The sequence below is a fragment of the Aedes aegypti genome, chromosome 3, assembly GCF_002204515.2.
Source record: "Aedes aegypti strain LVP_AGWG chromosome 3, AaegL5.0 Primary Assembly, whole genome shotgun sequence".
NCBI classification, from domain to species: domain Eukaryota; kingdom Metazoa; phylum Arthropoda; class Insecta; order Diptera; family Culicidae; genus Aedes; species Aedes aegypti.
The window spans coordinates 5,970,482-5,987,746 of NC_035109.1; the positions used below are offsets into that span (position 1 = coordinate 5,970,482).

Below are 17,265 nucleotides of genomic sequence, written 5' to 3' on the forward strand. Positions count from 1 at the left end.
TTAACAGTTTTTATCCTCTCGTCATTTTTATTTGGGTTGAAAATTTGATGGTCGCTTATCCATGCCACGTAACTTTTGCACTAGACGAGAATTTATCCACATCTTGTATGTATATTACTGCATAAAGCTGTAGTATGATGTTCCGTTCAAGATAGGTAAATATTACTGTGGAAGAAACGGTTGAGAAATTTTCTATAGTGAGCTCCATTTAAATTGACATTTCTTTCCAACTGCGTACTGCGTTCAAAGAAAAATGCTTTTCTTGAACATTTCTTGTAAGAAATTTTCCACGCGTTGAGATAAGCGATTAATTTCCATTTCAGGCGCATAGTCCCCATAATTTTGGGTTTCTACACGCAAAAAAATTGTGCGGTAAGAACTACTATTTTAGGGGAATAACTTAAGCGCTCGCACCGGAAATTTTCAGCAGACCAGAAACGCGCTTGATTTTACCATGTTCGTAGTCGAAATCAGATTGTTGTAAATTATTTCTGTCGAATGTACCAGTTATATGGTGGGATGTACCGTAAACATAGTAAATTGGTCTAAAAATCCATGGTAGTTTCAAGAATGGGCGTAGTCAGCTACAATAGTAATTATTACCACAGAATTTTTTCCTGTGTATGAACCATGACTCAAATGTATGATAGAAACAAATACGAAGAAAAAAAACAATTGCCATGCTTTCACATTGTCGCCATACAACTTATTGCACTTTCAATCTGAAATTTGCATAATGCAAAATAATAGAATCGCCGAAAGTCTCTTCTGCCACGGCAAATATTGCTGTGTGCGTTTGAAATGCAAATATCAAATGCGGAAACACCAAATGCGGTAAGATTTTTAACAAGAAATGCGATGTCAAAGATAGATTTTTCTTGCTAGGGCGGCGGTGATTTATATAAACGTTGCTAGGTGTCCTTTGATTGTTTTTTGTACATCAATTTTAGTTCTTCTAAGAATTTTCTCCAGAGATTTTTCTGTCTACATTTTATCAAGGTTTACTACTAAAGTTTGTTTTAAAGAATTATCTAGTAATTCCGCAAGTAAATAATCATTAGATTTTCCGAGAGTATATTAAGAGTTTAATATGACAAAATTATTTTGGTAATTCCAAATTGCTTCATAAATTCCGCTCTTAGAGTTTTGTTCAATATTTTTCCCAACAACTTTTTTAGCAATTTATCTAGAAACTTTTTCAAGACATACACTAAAGTCCAGAAATTTCTTCAGAGATCCTTGCAAAATTATCTTCTCCTATTCATTAAGCTATCCTGGAATTTTACAAAAATGTCTACATTGCACATTGGTCCCGAAGCCATCCCATATCTAGGAAGCCAAAAATGATTGCGCCTAAACCGTCAATTTTAGATATATGGTGTCAACATTTCTCCATTTTTTATAGATATTTTTTTCGGCGATGTGAAATTAGGGTGGCACGCATGGTTTACGAGATCAGATTTTTTGTTGACGCATTTAGGCCTGTAAAATGTTCAACAATTTTTTAGAACAATCAATTTGGAGCAACTTTGTCGAAGAACTTAAATTTATATCTGCGTGTTTCTTATGATTTTTTTTAAAGTTAGGGTAGTCCTGAATAATCAGTTTTTTCTTGATAACTTTTTATATGATAATTTCTCGAAAAAGCTCTGTTTCGAGTGCTTTTAGAACTTTTAGGGCTACCCTAATTTTACATCACCGAAAAAAATGTCTAAAAAAATATGGAGAAGCTTTGCCGAAGACACCATATATCTAAAATTGACGGTTTAGGCGCAATCATTTTTGGCTTCCTAGACATAGCTTTGGGACCAATGCGCATTCATATAAAAATGTCGTTTCTGTAAAAAAATCTTTTTAAAACAAACGCTGGGCATGGGCTAATTTTTCCGAAATCACATTACAATTTAGAAAAAAAACTTAAGAAAATACGTTGAATATATGAACAAATTTATAGACAAAACCTTGAAGGATTTCGTGGAAAAAAATCAGATTTTTTATTTGTCAAACTCGAATTATTGGAAAAAACTCCTAAAGGAATCCCTAGTGGACTTTCTGGAGTAATTCATAGAGAAATTTTTAGTCGAACTTTTAAAGAGTCATAAATAAAAATCATGGAGAGAAAGATAGGGAAATCCGTGAAATAAAATTATTTGTCACTGTATGAATTCTTGGACGATTTTGGATTCCCTTCAAAAAATTTTTGGAAGAATAATTCTTATTAGAAATTTTAATTTAGAATAATTATTATTCGTAACGGAATTTTCGAAAGAATTTCTAAATTAGCTCCTGGATCATAATAAATCTTCGAGCTGTTTAGTGGAATACCTATAAGTAAATGAAAACCCGAATTTAGTACTATACTATACCATTTAATTCCACTAGAGAGACGAACCAGCCAAGGGCTGAAAGTCTCTTTAATAAAGAAAATTCATTCATTCCACTAGAGTTTGTATCTTTAGACAGATACGCGTATTTCGGCCTCAACTGTAAGACCGTCTTCAGTGTCGTGTACTAGACTAGACTCCTGGATCAGTTTCAGGAGGTATCCTTAGGAAAAAATATCCAAGTTGAATGTTTAGAGATATCCTGAAAGAAGGTAGGTATTTCTACTTGAGAACAAAGATACATAAAAATAGAATTGCACTGTTGTTTGTTGTTTTTTACGTTAGATATGGTGCAATCTCGATGTTACATTCCAAGATGTTTCATCTTAAATGCGTAAAATCAACGATGGCACATTTTACTTTTTCTAATCTTATCATCTTGAATTGATTCTAATACAAAGAAGTTATCACGAACAATAATTGTAATGGAATAAAATTTGAACAAAAACGCCTTGCTTTAGAACGAAACATTTTCGAGGACAGACAAAAAAATTTAATTGAAGTGCGTATCAAAAGAATATCATAGATTTGTATTTTGACCGTAATGAGGTCCCGAATCTACATAATAAGTAACAACGAAACAATGATCGAAACACCACCGAAAAAGAAAACCATAACTTATAATCAATCTTAATATCGAATTCGATTTAAAACACCCCCTAAATCAAAACAACCGAACTTACCTTCCTCATTCCAGTTTGGCGCGTTTGCTCCTGCTGACGAACACGACATCATCATCGGAGCTTGCGTTTGTCTCCTTTTCGCTAACTTCCACTACCTCATCATCTTCCTCGTCGTCCCCTGGATCCGTTATATATCCAGAGTCGAGAATCGGTCGCTTGCGACTTAGGGTGTCCGAGATGAGACATGCCCGGCCATTCATCAGTGCCCGCGTCAGGTAGCATATCTCGTCGTACGTATAGCCGGTCAGTTGGATCATGCTGTTGTTCCAAGTGCTATTGACCGATAGCATGGCCCTGGCCGCCGCCATGCAAGCAGCCGCCAGCAACGAAGGGCGCACATTGGTCATCGTGATGTCCAAGATTGTCACATCCAGAAACTCCAACACGAGTTCGGAAGCGCGAGCACGTCGTTCGAAGTACTGGTTCTCGTTAACGGTTGGCGCGAAATCCTGCTTGGAAACTACGTGCAGGAGCCAGTACTCGGCAAATACGGCGGTGGTCGGGATGAGTAGCTGCCAGTTGAAGAACTTTAGCAGTACTACCTCAAGGATCACAAAATCTGACAGGGGGCACTTGTCTCTGAGCAGTTTGTTCATGTCCTTCAAAGAGGGGACCTTCGGTTCATTTTCCTCTATTTTTGCGGCCAGCAAGACACAACTCAATGCCGTTAGTTTCAGTCTGTTGTTGGCGATGTTATGATTGTCCATGAATGCGTCCATTAGGTAGATCGCTGTGGAAAGAACTTACCATTTAATTTCGCGTATCATTACACTGAATCGGTTTTATAATATTCCCCAGAAATATTTTTCCGAAAACAGTCAATGCACCATTCTACAGTAATCTTTATCCATGTTTAGAAAACATTGTGGTAAATGATAATAAAATAACCCAAATTTGGCTTATTAGGCCAAACTACCCCCATTGGGTAGGTGCAGCTCTCTCTATTATATATACCAACTTTAGCTGGTTATTCATAACAGAATTTGAAAAAAAATAGATGTAGCTGTTTGGGGAATGTTTTAGAATCTACTTGACTAAGCATACCCAAGTGCACGGTTGTCCTCCGGAGCTGCTGTTGCTGGCCGACGTCTCGGATCAGATTCACCAGGCTCGATCGGAACGCTATTTGTGGCGAGATGTAGCGTAAAGTTAATCGGTTCAATTCCGCTTCCTGCAGTACCCAGATTATTTCGTCGCTGTATTCCGTACAGTTTTCCTCGAAGAGTCGACTTAGCTGAAAAAAAAAACGAACGGTTGGTCCAACTTGTGAGAATCCACCCTTCAGGACACGTTGACTGTATGTTAGCTTACCGACGGGTTATTTCTGAAGATTTCCATTTTGTGGATATGTTCTGAGAGAACGTTATTTTGGGATGATTTGATAAAGCACAGCTAGGCCTTAAACTCAGAACGAGTCGCACACATTTTCTGGATTTTCACAAATTCTTCATCTGCGAAATCGAGCCCGAGATCAAGAACGAGAACGACAAAAACCGAACCGCACAAAGTGCACTGAAGGGAAGAACAAAAAAGTAAAAGAAGTTTGTCGATCGATGACATTATGGGGATCGTTCAAAAATTACGTTCCATTGAAAACAAATATAAAAGTGTAACAGAAGCTTACATATGTCGCAAGACTTTTCAAAACATCCTGTTACAGTAGAGCATTGAAGCAGCCGTTTTAACCCCAAGGCCTTTATGGCCGGTACGCTGATCATAAGTACTGTGCAAAAGGATAGGAAAAGAAACGATCAAGGAATGATTCCGCTACCGAAATTACTTGAGCTGTATGCTGCTGAGAAGTAGAGCTGATTTCTAGCGTAACATTTGAAAAGGGCCTAACTGCAAAATGTAAACAAACTTGATTATTCATTATTCGTATCATTTTTTACGTAAATTACTCCTACATACTCTTACGGGCATGCAAAATGCATTATTAATGGTAATTTTATTCAAATTAAAAAGGGCCTATCTGAATATGATAAAACTAAGAGGGCCTAACTGGTCATAAAAGGGCCTAACTGAAAATTTCCATCAAAATCAGATTGGCCCTTCCGTGCATTTTTAATTTTCCTCCATATTTTTCAATATTTAGCCATTGTAATGTGTTTTTCTCACATAATGGAACCTGGTGAAATATTTGAAAAGGGTCTATCAGCAAAACGTAAAAATTAAGAAATGCTCGATTGAAGATTCTGTAACATATTGATTGTTACTATTTTAAACTCATTGCTATCTAATAGTTTTAAACTTTTGTTCGACACTCATAGTCTATTACTGGGCCACGTAACGTTTTAAATCTAACATAAAATAAAAACTAGTAAAAAATGTTGTATTCAAACATCATCGGCAGATAGGCCCTTTTACGAGTCTTCAAACCAGTTAGGCCTTTTCAATTAGGCCCTTTAATTGAACATGGTTTCAGTTAGGCCCCTCCAGTTAGGCCCTTTTATTTAACATAGTTCCAGTTAGGCCCTTTTGGAATTTGTTAATTTTATTGATTATTGAATAGATTTTCAAAGTTTTAGAACAAAATCAATCGATTATGTGAGAAAATCAACATTGAATATTGAAAATTCTTTATTTAAGATTCAGTACTATATTGATTATTCATATTTCAAACCCTTTCTCTTATTTACTAGTTTTATACTTGTGTTCGACACTCATAATAGTCAACTAGGTGGCCCATAACGTTTAAAATCTTAAATAACAAAACAACTCGTGAAAATGGTTGAATTCAAACATCATCGGCAGATAGGCCCTTTTAAGAGTCTGCAAACCAGTTAGGCCCTTTCAGTTAGGCCCTTTGATTGAACATGGTTTCAGTTAGGCCCCTTCAATTAGGCCCTTTTATTAAACTTAGTTCCAGTTAGGCCCTTTTGGAATTTGTTAATTTTATTGATTATTGAAGTGATTTTCAAAGTTTTAGATCAAAATCAATCGATTAGGTATGTGAGAAAATCAACATTGATTAATAAAAATTCTTTATTGAAGATTCAGTACGATATTGATTCCTATTTCAAGCCCATTCTCTTTTTTACTAGTTTTATCATAATCTTAATGCGAAGTTAGTTGAAAAACTGATTTTTTATCCTGAAAAAAAAATCAATTACATTGAAAATTTTGAATAATTTTTATTTGTTAATTTTCATTGGTTGCCTCTAGTTGTGGATCGAGTTCCAAAAATCGCGATTTTCACAAAAACAAAGTCGTTTGTTTTTGTAACAGCCCTGCATAAATTCATCTTATACTTCTTCTTGGCATTACGTCCTCACTGGGACAGAGCCTTGTGTTCAATAAGTACTTCCACAGTTATAAACTGAGAGCTTTTTTTTGACAAGTTGCCATTTTCGCATTCGTATATCGTGTGACAAGTACGAAGGTACTCTATGTCCAGGAAAGTAAAGGAAATTTCCATTACGAAAAAACCTGGACCGACCGGGAATGGAACTCAGATACCTTCAGAATGGCTTTGCTTTGTAGCCGCGGACTTAAACTGCTCGGCTAAGGAAGGCCCTCAAGTATAAAACAAGTAAAAAAGTGAATGGGTTTGAAATAGATATAATCAATAAGGTACTGAACCTTCAACTGAGAATACCCAACATTTAGCTATTACATTGTTTTTCTCTCGCTTTATTTTATTTAAAAATATGAAAATCACTTCAATAAGCAATAAAATCAACAAATTCCAAAAGGGCCTAACTGGAACTATGTTTAATAAAAGGGCCTAACTGGAGGGGCCTAACTGAAATCATGTCCAATCGAAGGCCCTACTGAAAGGGCCTAACTGGTTTGAAGATTCATTAAAGGGCCTAACTGCTGATGATGTTTGAATGCAACAATTTTCACGAGTCGTTATGCTATTTGAGATTACTAACGTTCTGGGCCACGTAATAAACCATAATGAGTGTCTAACACAAGTATAAAACTAGTAAAAAAAGTGAATGGGTTTGAATTATCAATAATCAATATGTTGCTGATTTTGTATAGAATAGTTTCCAATGTTTAGCTTGTATGATATTGTGTTGTTTTTTCATTAAATGTTGTCGAAGAATTATGCAAATCACTTCAATAATCATTAAAATTAGCAAATTCAAAAAAGGCCTAACTGGTTTGAAAATTCGTAAAAAGGCCTATCTGCGGATGATGTTTGAATTGTACTATTTTTACAAGTTTTTGTGCTATTTGAAATTCAAATCGTTGTGAGCCACGTAATAGACCATTATAAAGCGGGGGCCACAATGGTCCGTCAACTTCGACTTCGACTTCAGCGTTAACGCATCCGTCAATATACTAAAAACGTTGACGGATGCGTTAATGCAAAACATGCGCACAATACTGCGTTGCGTCGTGCGTTGTTATTATTGTTGAATTGCGTCATTCTCATCGTAGTCTTGTTTACCTACATCAAGTTGTGATCAATTTTTCCTCGGAGTTGAACTTTTGTGTGATGTTGACTGCATTTCTAGCGGAATCCGAAGTTTTGCCATTTTTTTTGTTTTGAATCTTCCGTCACGCGTTGGCTGCTGCGTCAACTTTGAAGATTTTCAAAGTTTAGCACAGCGTCAGCGTTTTTAGTACATGCGTGCGTTAGACGCAACGCATCATTGTGGGGTGCTGCATTGAATATCATTACTTTAAACTTAGCTGTCAGTTAAAGCTGACGGTGAAGTCGACGCTAACGGACCATTGTGGCCGCAGCTTAAGTGTCGAACACAAGGGGTTATCCGAAAATGACGTCCATCAATTGGCTTGTTTAGGGGTATCCTGTTTTTTACATATTCTGATTCTACGTTAACAACTGAGCCAGAATCCAAAGTTACATAATTTTTCGTGTCCTGGAACTATTTTTAAAACACGTTTGAATTTAGTATGGAAATCGCGTTTGAATCACCCCTCGGCAAATTTTAATTCGGTACGAGCTGTCATTATGCAAATGGAAATGTCATTGAGTCAACGGAATGAAATCGTTTTTAATCATTAACTATATCAAAATTAAGATATTAAAGCGCAATAAAATCGTGTTACACTTAGAAAAATGTGCTTTCTCGTTCAAGCTACAAAAAACTGTGAATTTTTTCATCACTAAACAACCCAATTGGGGCCTCCTCCAATGGGGATGTACGAAAATGTGACAGTGCATGGATTGGGTATTAGAAAAAGCGTGACAGAGGGGGTAGAAGGGTTCTAGAAATCCCGAAAAACGATTGACGTCATTTTTGGATCTTCCCCAAGTATGAAACTAGTAAAAAGCAAATGGGTTTGAAATAAGAATAATCAATATGGTACTGAATCTTCAACCGAAAATTTCCAATATTTAGCTATTATATAGTGTTTTTTCACATAATCGCCAAATTTTGTTCAAGATTTATGCAAACCAATTCAAAAATCAATAAAATTAGCAAATTATAAAAGGGCCTAACTGAAACCATGTTCAATCAAAGGGCCTAACTGAAAGGGCCTAACTGGTTTAAAGATTCATAAAAGGGCCTATCTGCCGATGATGTTTGAATTCAACAATTTTTACGAGTTGTTGTGTTATTTGAGATTAGAAACATAATGGGCCACGCAACAGACTTTAATGGGTGTCGAACACAGGTATGAAACTAGTAAAAATGCGAATGGGTTTAAAATAGGAATTATAAATATGGTACGGAATCTTCAATTGAGAATTTCTCAATGTTTACGTTTTGCAGATAGGCCCTTTTCAAATGTTACGCTAGAATTTCATAACGCACTGTAAACCTGGCATTACCCTTTAAGGTGTAAAAAGTACCCACTATTTTCTGATATATGAAGCTGTCAAAATAAAGGGTAGTTCAAAATTTTGCATAGTGGGTAAATTTTGCCCATTTGTAAGTTCCAGTGGTTTACCCTTTAATGAGTGAAAAAGTTCTTAAAATATTTTGGCGGATGCTGTTCTTCAGTCCGTTATACTTAATTGTAACTGGAGTCGCATCTGGGTCGCTGATAATGGAGGAGTGTCTAGATTTGCAGGTTAGTCCAAAATCGAAAAACATTATTCATTTCATTTCAAGAAACGCTGTTGTTTTTACAGAATGGATTGGAGAACCAAAAACTTCGTTGCTGTTCGTTCAGTTAGGAGCATGATACCAGAGAGGAAACTGCAGCCAAATGCCCGAGAGACGGTCGTGGCACGCAGCATCCCCCCACGCAGCAGAATTTTTACAATACTTTTATATATAACTTAATGCTAATATTAAACAAATGCAATATTTATTGAACTTAATAAAGTGCTGTATGGTTTTTGTCCCTTATTCATTATTATTATTCATAAATTGATTTCAAATTGTTATTATAAATCGTAAGACTAGAAACAGAGTAAAATTTACTCTCTTTCCTAACTGAATTCATTTCGAATAGTGGGTAAAATTTACTCGTTAGTTTGACGTACAAGCCGTTTACTCTTTAATGGGTACAGGCCCTTTACTCTTTTTATGAGTTAAACTAGTTTCTCTCAAAGAGGGTACTTTTTTACCCTTTAAAGGGTACTTTAGTCTTACAGTGCGTCGGTAACGCCAGAGTCGATGAATGGAGAGTTACGCGAAGAGTGAAACCAAATCTACCTATCGAACTGTCAAACCGTCTATCTATCGAAGACGAAGAAGAACAACCATTCAAAGAAGCCTCTTCGCGCAACTCTCCATTCATAGACTCTGGGTAACGCCTGCTGTACAAATCAAATAGAGCTGTCACTTTTCCTTACGGAAAAATGTGCCAATCAATTATTCCGCAAGTAATAGTGGGTGATATGAATAAAAAACTTTGAACTTTACTACATGTAGCATCCCGCATAGAAAAATCCAATTTGTCTTATAGTCAAAACCACAAATGTCTTCCAACTGAAATGGTTAGCGTATCGCGAACAGTTGTAATGTTGTAAAACAATAAGGAACCCAAAGCTGTATACTGTAAAGAACAGCTTGACTAAATCAAATCAAATAGTGACAATATGTTTGAAAGCTCAGATATTGTTGAACAATACGGGGATGTAAATTTGTGGAAAATAGTGGAAACGTTTATGCAATGTTCGTCGAATGGTTTTTGTGTTAATGAGGCGAACATCACTTACACACTTGCATTTAACTATATTTTACTATTTTTTAACAGTTTGGCAAACTGTTGAACGCATTGATATGTGTGAGAAAATTTTCATCAATTTGTTAGGCACGCTTAAAAATTAACACACATGCTATTTAGCTTTCACGCAATTATTAATTAAAAGTTATTTCATGGCATCACACATTTCGATGAAAAATGATAAACAAAGATTTTTTTTTATGGTGGTCTTATATGTTTTTTATGTTTTAAATCAAATGATTTGAATAATATATATATTTTTAAAAGCCAAGTGAAACTTAAATGTGTGTAAATGGTTTTTAGCGTGTTTTATTTCTGTTTATGTTTTGCTAGCAGAAACTAGAGTGAAAAGAATCCGTTGTTAATCCAGCGATCTGAACGAATCTTCAAAATCTGTGCTTGATCGTAATCCATTGGTAAGTGTTTCATGCTTTAATATTTCCTCTATATCTTATAATTTCTTTCTGTTTTGTGAAAGCTTTCATTCTCTCCCACAGCAGTCATTTTCCGTTGACGAAGGGCCGGAATGGAAGTTTCGGCAAGTTCCCGGACAGCAGAAGACGAACATTTATTCTCCAATGTTCGCAAGGACTAGACTCAAGCCAGAACCAGGGAGAGAAGGCGAATCAGACGAATCCGATGTTTTCTTCGGTTTTCATTTCGAACGCCCACATCCGTGAGGATGGTGATTCGGGAGCATGTTAGCGGTTATCAGTATAATAGTGACAAAGTGCAAAAGATTTTAAAAGTAGCGCATTAAAATCTACCAAGGGTTCATTCACAAATTTCATAACGTCGAAAATGGTCATTTTCGATACCTTCCCACCCCCTCGTAACGCTTTTTGTATGAATATTCTACGAATTTTGTATGACCTGTAACATTTCAAGGACACCCAGCGTTATGAAATTTGTGAACATGCCCTAAAAGCAATTTATGTAACTTCCTCAGTTATTCAGGTCATGGAGGAATAAAATGTGTATGCCAACCCGCATAGAAAAATGCAGTTCGTCTAATAGTCATTACAGTATTTCACTTTCAACTGGTACGGTTAAAGTATCAGAAACAGTCGTTTTTATGTTGGACTATAAAATACCTAAAGCTGTAAATTGTACTGAACGGTTTAGGTGATATACACGAAATAGTTACAGTTCATAATACTGCGCAGATATTGTAAAATGATATTGGTATGAATACATGTATCAAACGGTTTAAACATAGAATCACATTTCGTCAAATGGTTTTTTCACCTTTCTGTTACACACGCTCAAAAATTAACTCATAGGTGGTGTGTAAATTATACACATAACGATCATCTTTTCATACATATTAATCAATAAAAAAAAATAAAAACGAGTTCTCCTGTGGAATCATTTAAATATTACACAACGCAAAATGGAGAGAAAGGGGGTCTTACATAGTGCTACGGTCCATACAAAAATTTAAAATTTTCCGTATAAAAGCTGTTATGTGGGGAGGAGGGGGTCTAAAATGGTCAAATTTTGCGTTACGTAATATTTGAATAATTCCTTATGTTGTGTATTGTTTCCGTCGAAATGTTGCCGAAAATAGATTATTTTTCGGTTTGTGGATCTTGCAAAGCTATGTATATGTTTTTTGAGAGTGCATTTTTTTGTTGTTGTTTTGCAAAGATCAAACTAGAGTAAAAAAAACTGAAAGTCGGTGCGGAAAAGTAAGCAGGAATGCATATCGGAAAAGGATTCCACAGTTCCGCGAAGATTGTCCGTATTTCCGGTGACTTGGAACCTTTTATCATCGAAGTAATAAACCTCCTTGTTCCCCCGGCGACTGCTCAAACCAACTGTAACCGATGCTGCTGTTATTCGTCGTCCATCTACGAACGTTGTCCACCCACTAGAATCTACACCTGTTATGTGACGATTGGATTTCTCCATGATTTATCGGTAATTAATTGTAAATTTGATCAAATATGTGTTCCGGAATTGACAATTTAATGCAATTACTAACTCGGTAACTTGTGTTCTAGGATAGAAACTGGATGATCTTCTCTTCACGTCGCTTTCCTTATACTCGTGATACCAACTACTAGCAGGCATCCGATGAAAATCAAACAATGCTGGTGCTGATGGTAATAAATTCATGGATATTCTAGTCTTAAACATGAAACGGATCCTGATGATGCAGAGCATATGGACAACGTGAACTTTTTGAACATCATTAGTGATTTAAAATAGTTAAGGAAGTTATTTGAATTGTTGAATAATAGGAATGATAATGCTTATTGATTCTTTATTTATTTTCTAGAAAAAAAAAACAACAATGAAACAAGTAATGTGTTAGATCTAATTTTATTTCAAACAGAAACAGCTACAAAATAATTTAAAAAATCATGATTATTTACTTGTTAATGTTATACATGTTAAAATTGAAGTAAAAATAGACAACGTACTATTTGTTTCGTTTTTCTCAAATCTGTTTATTATTTCCAAACTTAAAAATACAAAAGAGCAATACGGTATACGGTTAAATTACCGTTTACAACTATAAACTAGTCATTATACATACATTATTCGTTTTTATTACAGCCTTATGGTTTGCCTGTTTCTGAACTGTTTGCCTTACAGTGGATTTGTTGAAAAATGGATGGAATATCTACCATTCGGCTAACTATCCATGAAAAATTTTGTTCGGGAAAATCTTCATTTTTAAATGGTTACATAACTTAACCGCCTATTACCCACATTGTTATTTGTCAATTTACAATTTCCCAAACTGTCAAAATCGTTTGCCGTAGGGTTGGTCTATTGTTATTTTGCATGTTATTACAAATTATTCATATACGATCGCAAATGGTTGTAAACACTACGGGAAACAGTACTCGTACGGTTCTTATTTATGCGGGAAAGTAAAATAATAAAAAATAAAACAAAATTTGCAATACTATTTTTCATTGCTTATAATATAAACATAAAGGAACAGTATCATTTGCGGTAAATATACCATATCACACTGTAAACATACTATTACACATACATTATTTAGTTTCATTCAAACTTTATAGTTCCACTATTTTGAAACAGTTTCCTTTACAGTAAATTGATTAATAAATGGATGGTATATGGACAATTGGGCAAATTGTAACGGAAAAAAATTGTTCGGGAAAATCGGCGTTTTTGAATGGTTACATAACTTAACCGCCTATTCCCCAAACTGTACTTTGTCCAATAACCATTCCCCAAACTGTTAAAACCATTCATAATACGGTAGGCATATTGTTATTTTTGGCGTTATATGGAATTGTTTAGATATTGTTATAAATTGTTGGGGAGAGTTTCGGATACAGTACAAATATGGTTCATATTTATGCGGGATCTACTCAAAAACAAAATCCACAAAGTTTATACTACACTTTTGGAATGAATATTGCGAATCTTTACTTAAATCCGCAGACTGTCCAACAAGTTGCGCGCCGGTGGCCCATGCGCCGAGTTGTGCGCCAGCCAAAAAGTAAATAAAGAAGTGTCAAAATATCTCGCCGAGGAAGTGAATCACTTTTAGGGCTCGAGTCCTAAACTGGAGAGTGAGCATAATTGTATAATAGATAAAAAAACGTATGGAATAAAATTGTTCGTACCTTCTTGTTTTCAACTTGTAAGCGATTTAAATCGTTTTAATGACCCACAACTCGGCGCATAACCGATCGGCGCGCAACTTATTTGGTGGTCTGCGGTTTTGAGAAAAGATTCGCAAAGTGCCCAACTAGTACCAGACCGTGGCGCGTAACACACGAAGTATAGAGGAAGTGATCGAAATGCTAAAAATTCTCGAGAAGCTCAATAAAAAACTTTTCGAACAAGTAGTACTTACTACTTTCGAACATGAGCAGTGACTGAAGCTGCACGTTAAGAAATTTCCATTCAGAGTGCAGAGTGATTCTGCACGTAAAGAATAATCTATTCAGAGTGACGCTTAAAATTAATACAATCATGCATATGAAGAAAATGCATGGAATCTAATCGATTACGCGACAATTTGCACAAATCATGAAGGTGCTGTTATTTGACAAGATTTGTATTGAGGATTTTGCCCTCTTATAGACTCACACCTAAATAATTTTGTCAAACCAAAATATTCTCCCACCATGTTTGCCATATATTGGATGGCGTCGTAGCTAACAAAACCAACAAGTAACGCACATGTAATTTTGATGCTCCCCGTGTGTTTTCTTAACAGCATGTTGAATTCCGATGTTCTAAGTGTTTCTGTGATATTCTCGTTATTTTGGTGGGGTTTCTGATAGTATCCTTGGAATGTCTAGAACTTAGAATGTAGAGATTTTTATGAGAATAATAGTGATTCCATTGGTAGTCGTTAGAATTCAATGAGGATCTCCCCTAAAACACCAGGGAAATTATTAAAATTCTTAACGATTCCACAAAAAATCCCATTGAAATCTATAAAATATTTACCGATATTCAAAACGTTTATATTAAAGCTTTACTTTGAAATTCCAACGGAACTGGAGATCAACGGAATCTTAAAGGTTTTTTACAATAATTACAAAGATTGATTTTCGGAATTACAAATATTCACACAATAATTCGCAGGAATCCCACCGCAATCTCATAGATTCTTACAGAAATATCGTCTCAAAGATACCCACAGAATTCCAAGAGATTAATAATCGGAATCCCATTCCCACCCCAATTCTAGAGTTTTTACCAGATTCCTAATATTTCCGCAATATTCCTAGAATGGTATTTAAATTTTCAGAATTATCATAAAAAATCCGACATCCCTATCGGAATCTCAAAGTTCCTACAGGAATTCCGGAATTCAAAAGGAAATCTGAGATGTCAGAATTTACACGTAAAATTCAGAATTACTTTATCAATATCTGAATTCCTACCGACATCCTAAAATTCCTAGAAAATAACATAATTATCGTAATGTCAGAATTCACACGGATATTACAAATTGCTACTGCCAGTAATCTTACCGGAATCTCAGAATTGGCGGAGCAAAAGTTTTCGTAACCTCAGAATTCCTTTGCAAAACTCAAAATACCTTCCGATATATCAAAACTCATATCGTTTTCCCATGATTTTTACTCAAAAGTAAATTATTCCATTCAATTCCGCAAACTCAAAGCATGTGTAGCAACCTCTGAAGCTAACTACCAGTAGCTTTGTAGTAAATGCTACCTTTATTCATAGCGATGCGTTGTTTGTAGTATGTTCGAAAGGTGTAGAAAGGAAAATGACACAAACATGTTCCACTCGTGTTCCACATATAGCGTTTACTACCGAGAAGTAACCCGAATAAAAAATACAATACAAAAACAATATAACGTATTGTAACAGTACCATTCAATATATTGGAAATACAATACAGTATATGTAAAATGACAATACAACTACAGTACAATATATTGTTTTGAACAGTTCACTGTATGGTATATGAGATTTTTGCAATATAATGTATGGGTGGTTAAGTACACTGAGCCAAGAAATATCATAAAAAGTATTAAAAAGATCACATACATTCAGAATATTACAATTCATATCCAAATTATGTGTATCCATTGGATTTCATGTAGGAAGTACATAACAATCATTAAAATACTTGATTATATTCAATGACCAATACTGTAAATTGTATATGAACCAAATTCATGTATGTTATCCGATAACAATCATGTGATTTGCAGATATGAAAATTTTCTGTTTAAAGCAGTGTTTTCAAAATGGCGTATTCGTTCGATGTACTTTTAGCAGATTTAGGATCCATTACACCTGTTTCAGTGGTTGTACGGTAAAATCAATGTTAAATGGCAACGAAACGTAAGTTAACCTTTTACACAAATCATTATGATATATAAGTTTGTTTCGCATCTTACATTTGCAGAGAGTAAGGAACAGGTCCTAAGGAAAACTCAGATTATTCGTAAGTGGCATTTGAAGGACCAAGGCAGGAAAAAACAGACTCGGAAACTAAAAAACGAATTCCAAAATCAAAGAATTTTGTTTTTAATATGCAATAAGATGTATATCAAGGATGTTACAAGCAAACCCATATAATAAATTTAATAAATGTATATATATATATATATATATATATATATATATATATATATATATATATATATATATATATATATATATATATATATATATATATATATATATATATATATATATATATATATATATATATATATATATATATATATATGAATGTAATTTATATTTTTGGTTTATTTTAGCAAAGCAAATCCTGAACATTTATTATTAAATTCATTAAACAAACAAATAAAAATTACGAACAAAACCAATAATTATCATCTTAGTTTCACATGGAATTCATTAACAAAATCCAATAACTCACACATGAATATATTACGAAAGGTATGTGATTTATCTGATAAATCTGATCAAAAATTGATTGTGATAGTTTATGTCATAAGCTAATGAAGGTTATGTGAAAAACTAGATGGAAAAAAACCATATGTGTTTTCAGATAAACCTGATATGATTACTTGGCTCAGTGTATCGTAACAATACAAATATAGATATTTTCTCATACAAACATTTTGAAAATACAATACGATATAATGTTCATGTATTGTCTTGATTAGCAATTTGTGTATTGTTTTACAATACAAAAACAATTCAACGAACTGTTACATGGTTGCATTCGTCGTTACAGCTAATGTCAAGTGTCTTCTAAAAAACTACTTATTTTTTCTTTTTGAATATTTTTCACCCAACATTTCTTGCTTTCTGAACTTGTTTTGTTTATTTCTTTCAGCAAAGCTACATAGAAAAAAGCAACAGTTGTTATACGCGAAAATAGGAATTTGACCAAAATTGTAAGGTATAAAACCAATTAAAAACAATACAATGTTCTGTTACAATATATTATATTGTTTTTGAATTGTATATCCAAACAAGAATAATATTGCTTCGGCATTCAATTACAATACGCTGTATTGTATCCAATACGTTATATTGTACATTAATGGTTTATTCTATTCACTGAATGATACGTTTTTATCCGGGAAACTCAACTTTACTATATTTTATTCATACGGCCCATTAAATGCTTGCGTGGTCAA

The 17,265-nt window shown here is 34.4% G+C and overlaps 1 protein-coding gene and 1 long non-coding RNA gene across 4 annotated transcripts in view; one reads left to right on the plus strand and one right to left on the minus strand.

The window, feature by feature from the left end:
- The window catches only part of LOC5570305 (cyclin-J), a 57,566-nt gene extending 52,958 nt beyond the window's left edge, over positions 1-4,608 (minus strand). For 2 of the 3 annotated variants that reach the window (XM_021848987.1, XM_021848988.1), the window contains exons 1-3: positions 4,379-4,608; positions 4,112-4,301; positions 3,068-3,797 (exon numbers count right to left, since the gene is read on the minus strand). In XM_021848987.1, the coding sequence (XP_021704679.1) occupies positions 3,073-3,797; positions 4,112-4,301; positions 4,379-4,405 (942 nt within the window). In that variant the 5' untranslated portion in view covers positions 4,406-4,608 and the 3' untranslated portion in view covers positions 3,068-3,072. Of the gene's footprint in view, positions 1-2,881; positions 3,798-4,111; positions 4,302-4,378 lie in introns of those variants that run through there. The other variant, XM_001653079.2, reaches the window with a different exon arrangement.
- A 5,860-nt stretch (positions 4,609-10,468) lies between these two features.
- LOC110678425 lies at positions 10,469-11,246 on the plus strand. Its single transcript, XR_002501596.1, has 2 exons — positions 10,469-10,584; positions 10,666-11,246. It is a non-coding gene; the product is annotated as an uncharacterized LOC110678425 (long non-coding RNA).
- Positions 11,247-17,265: the final 6,019 nt, after the last annotated feature.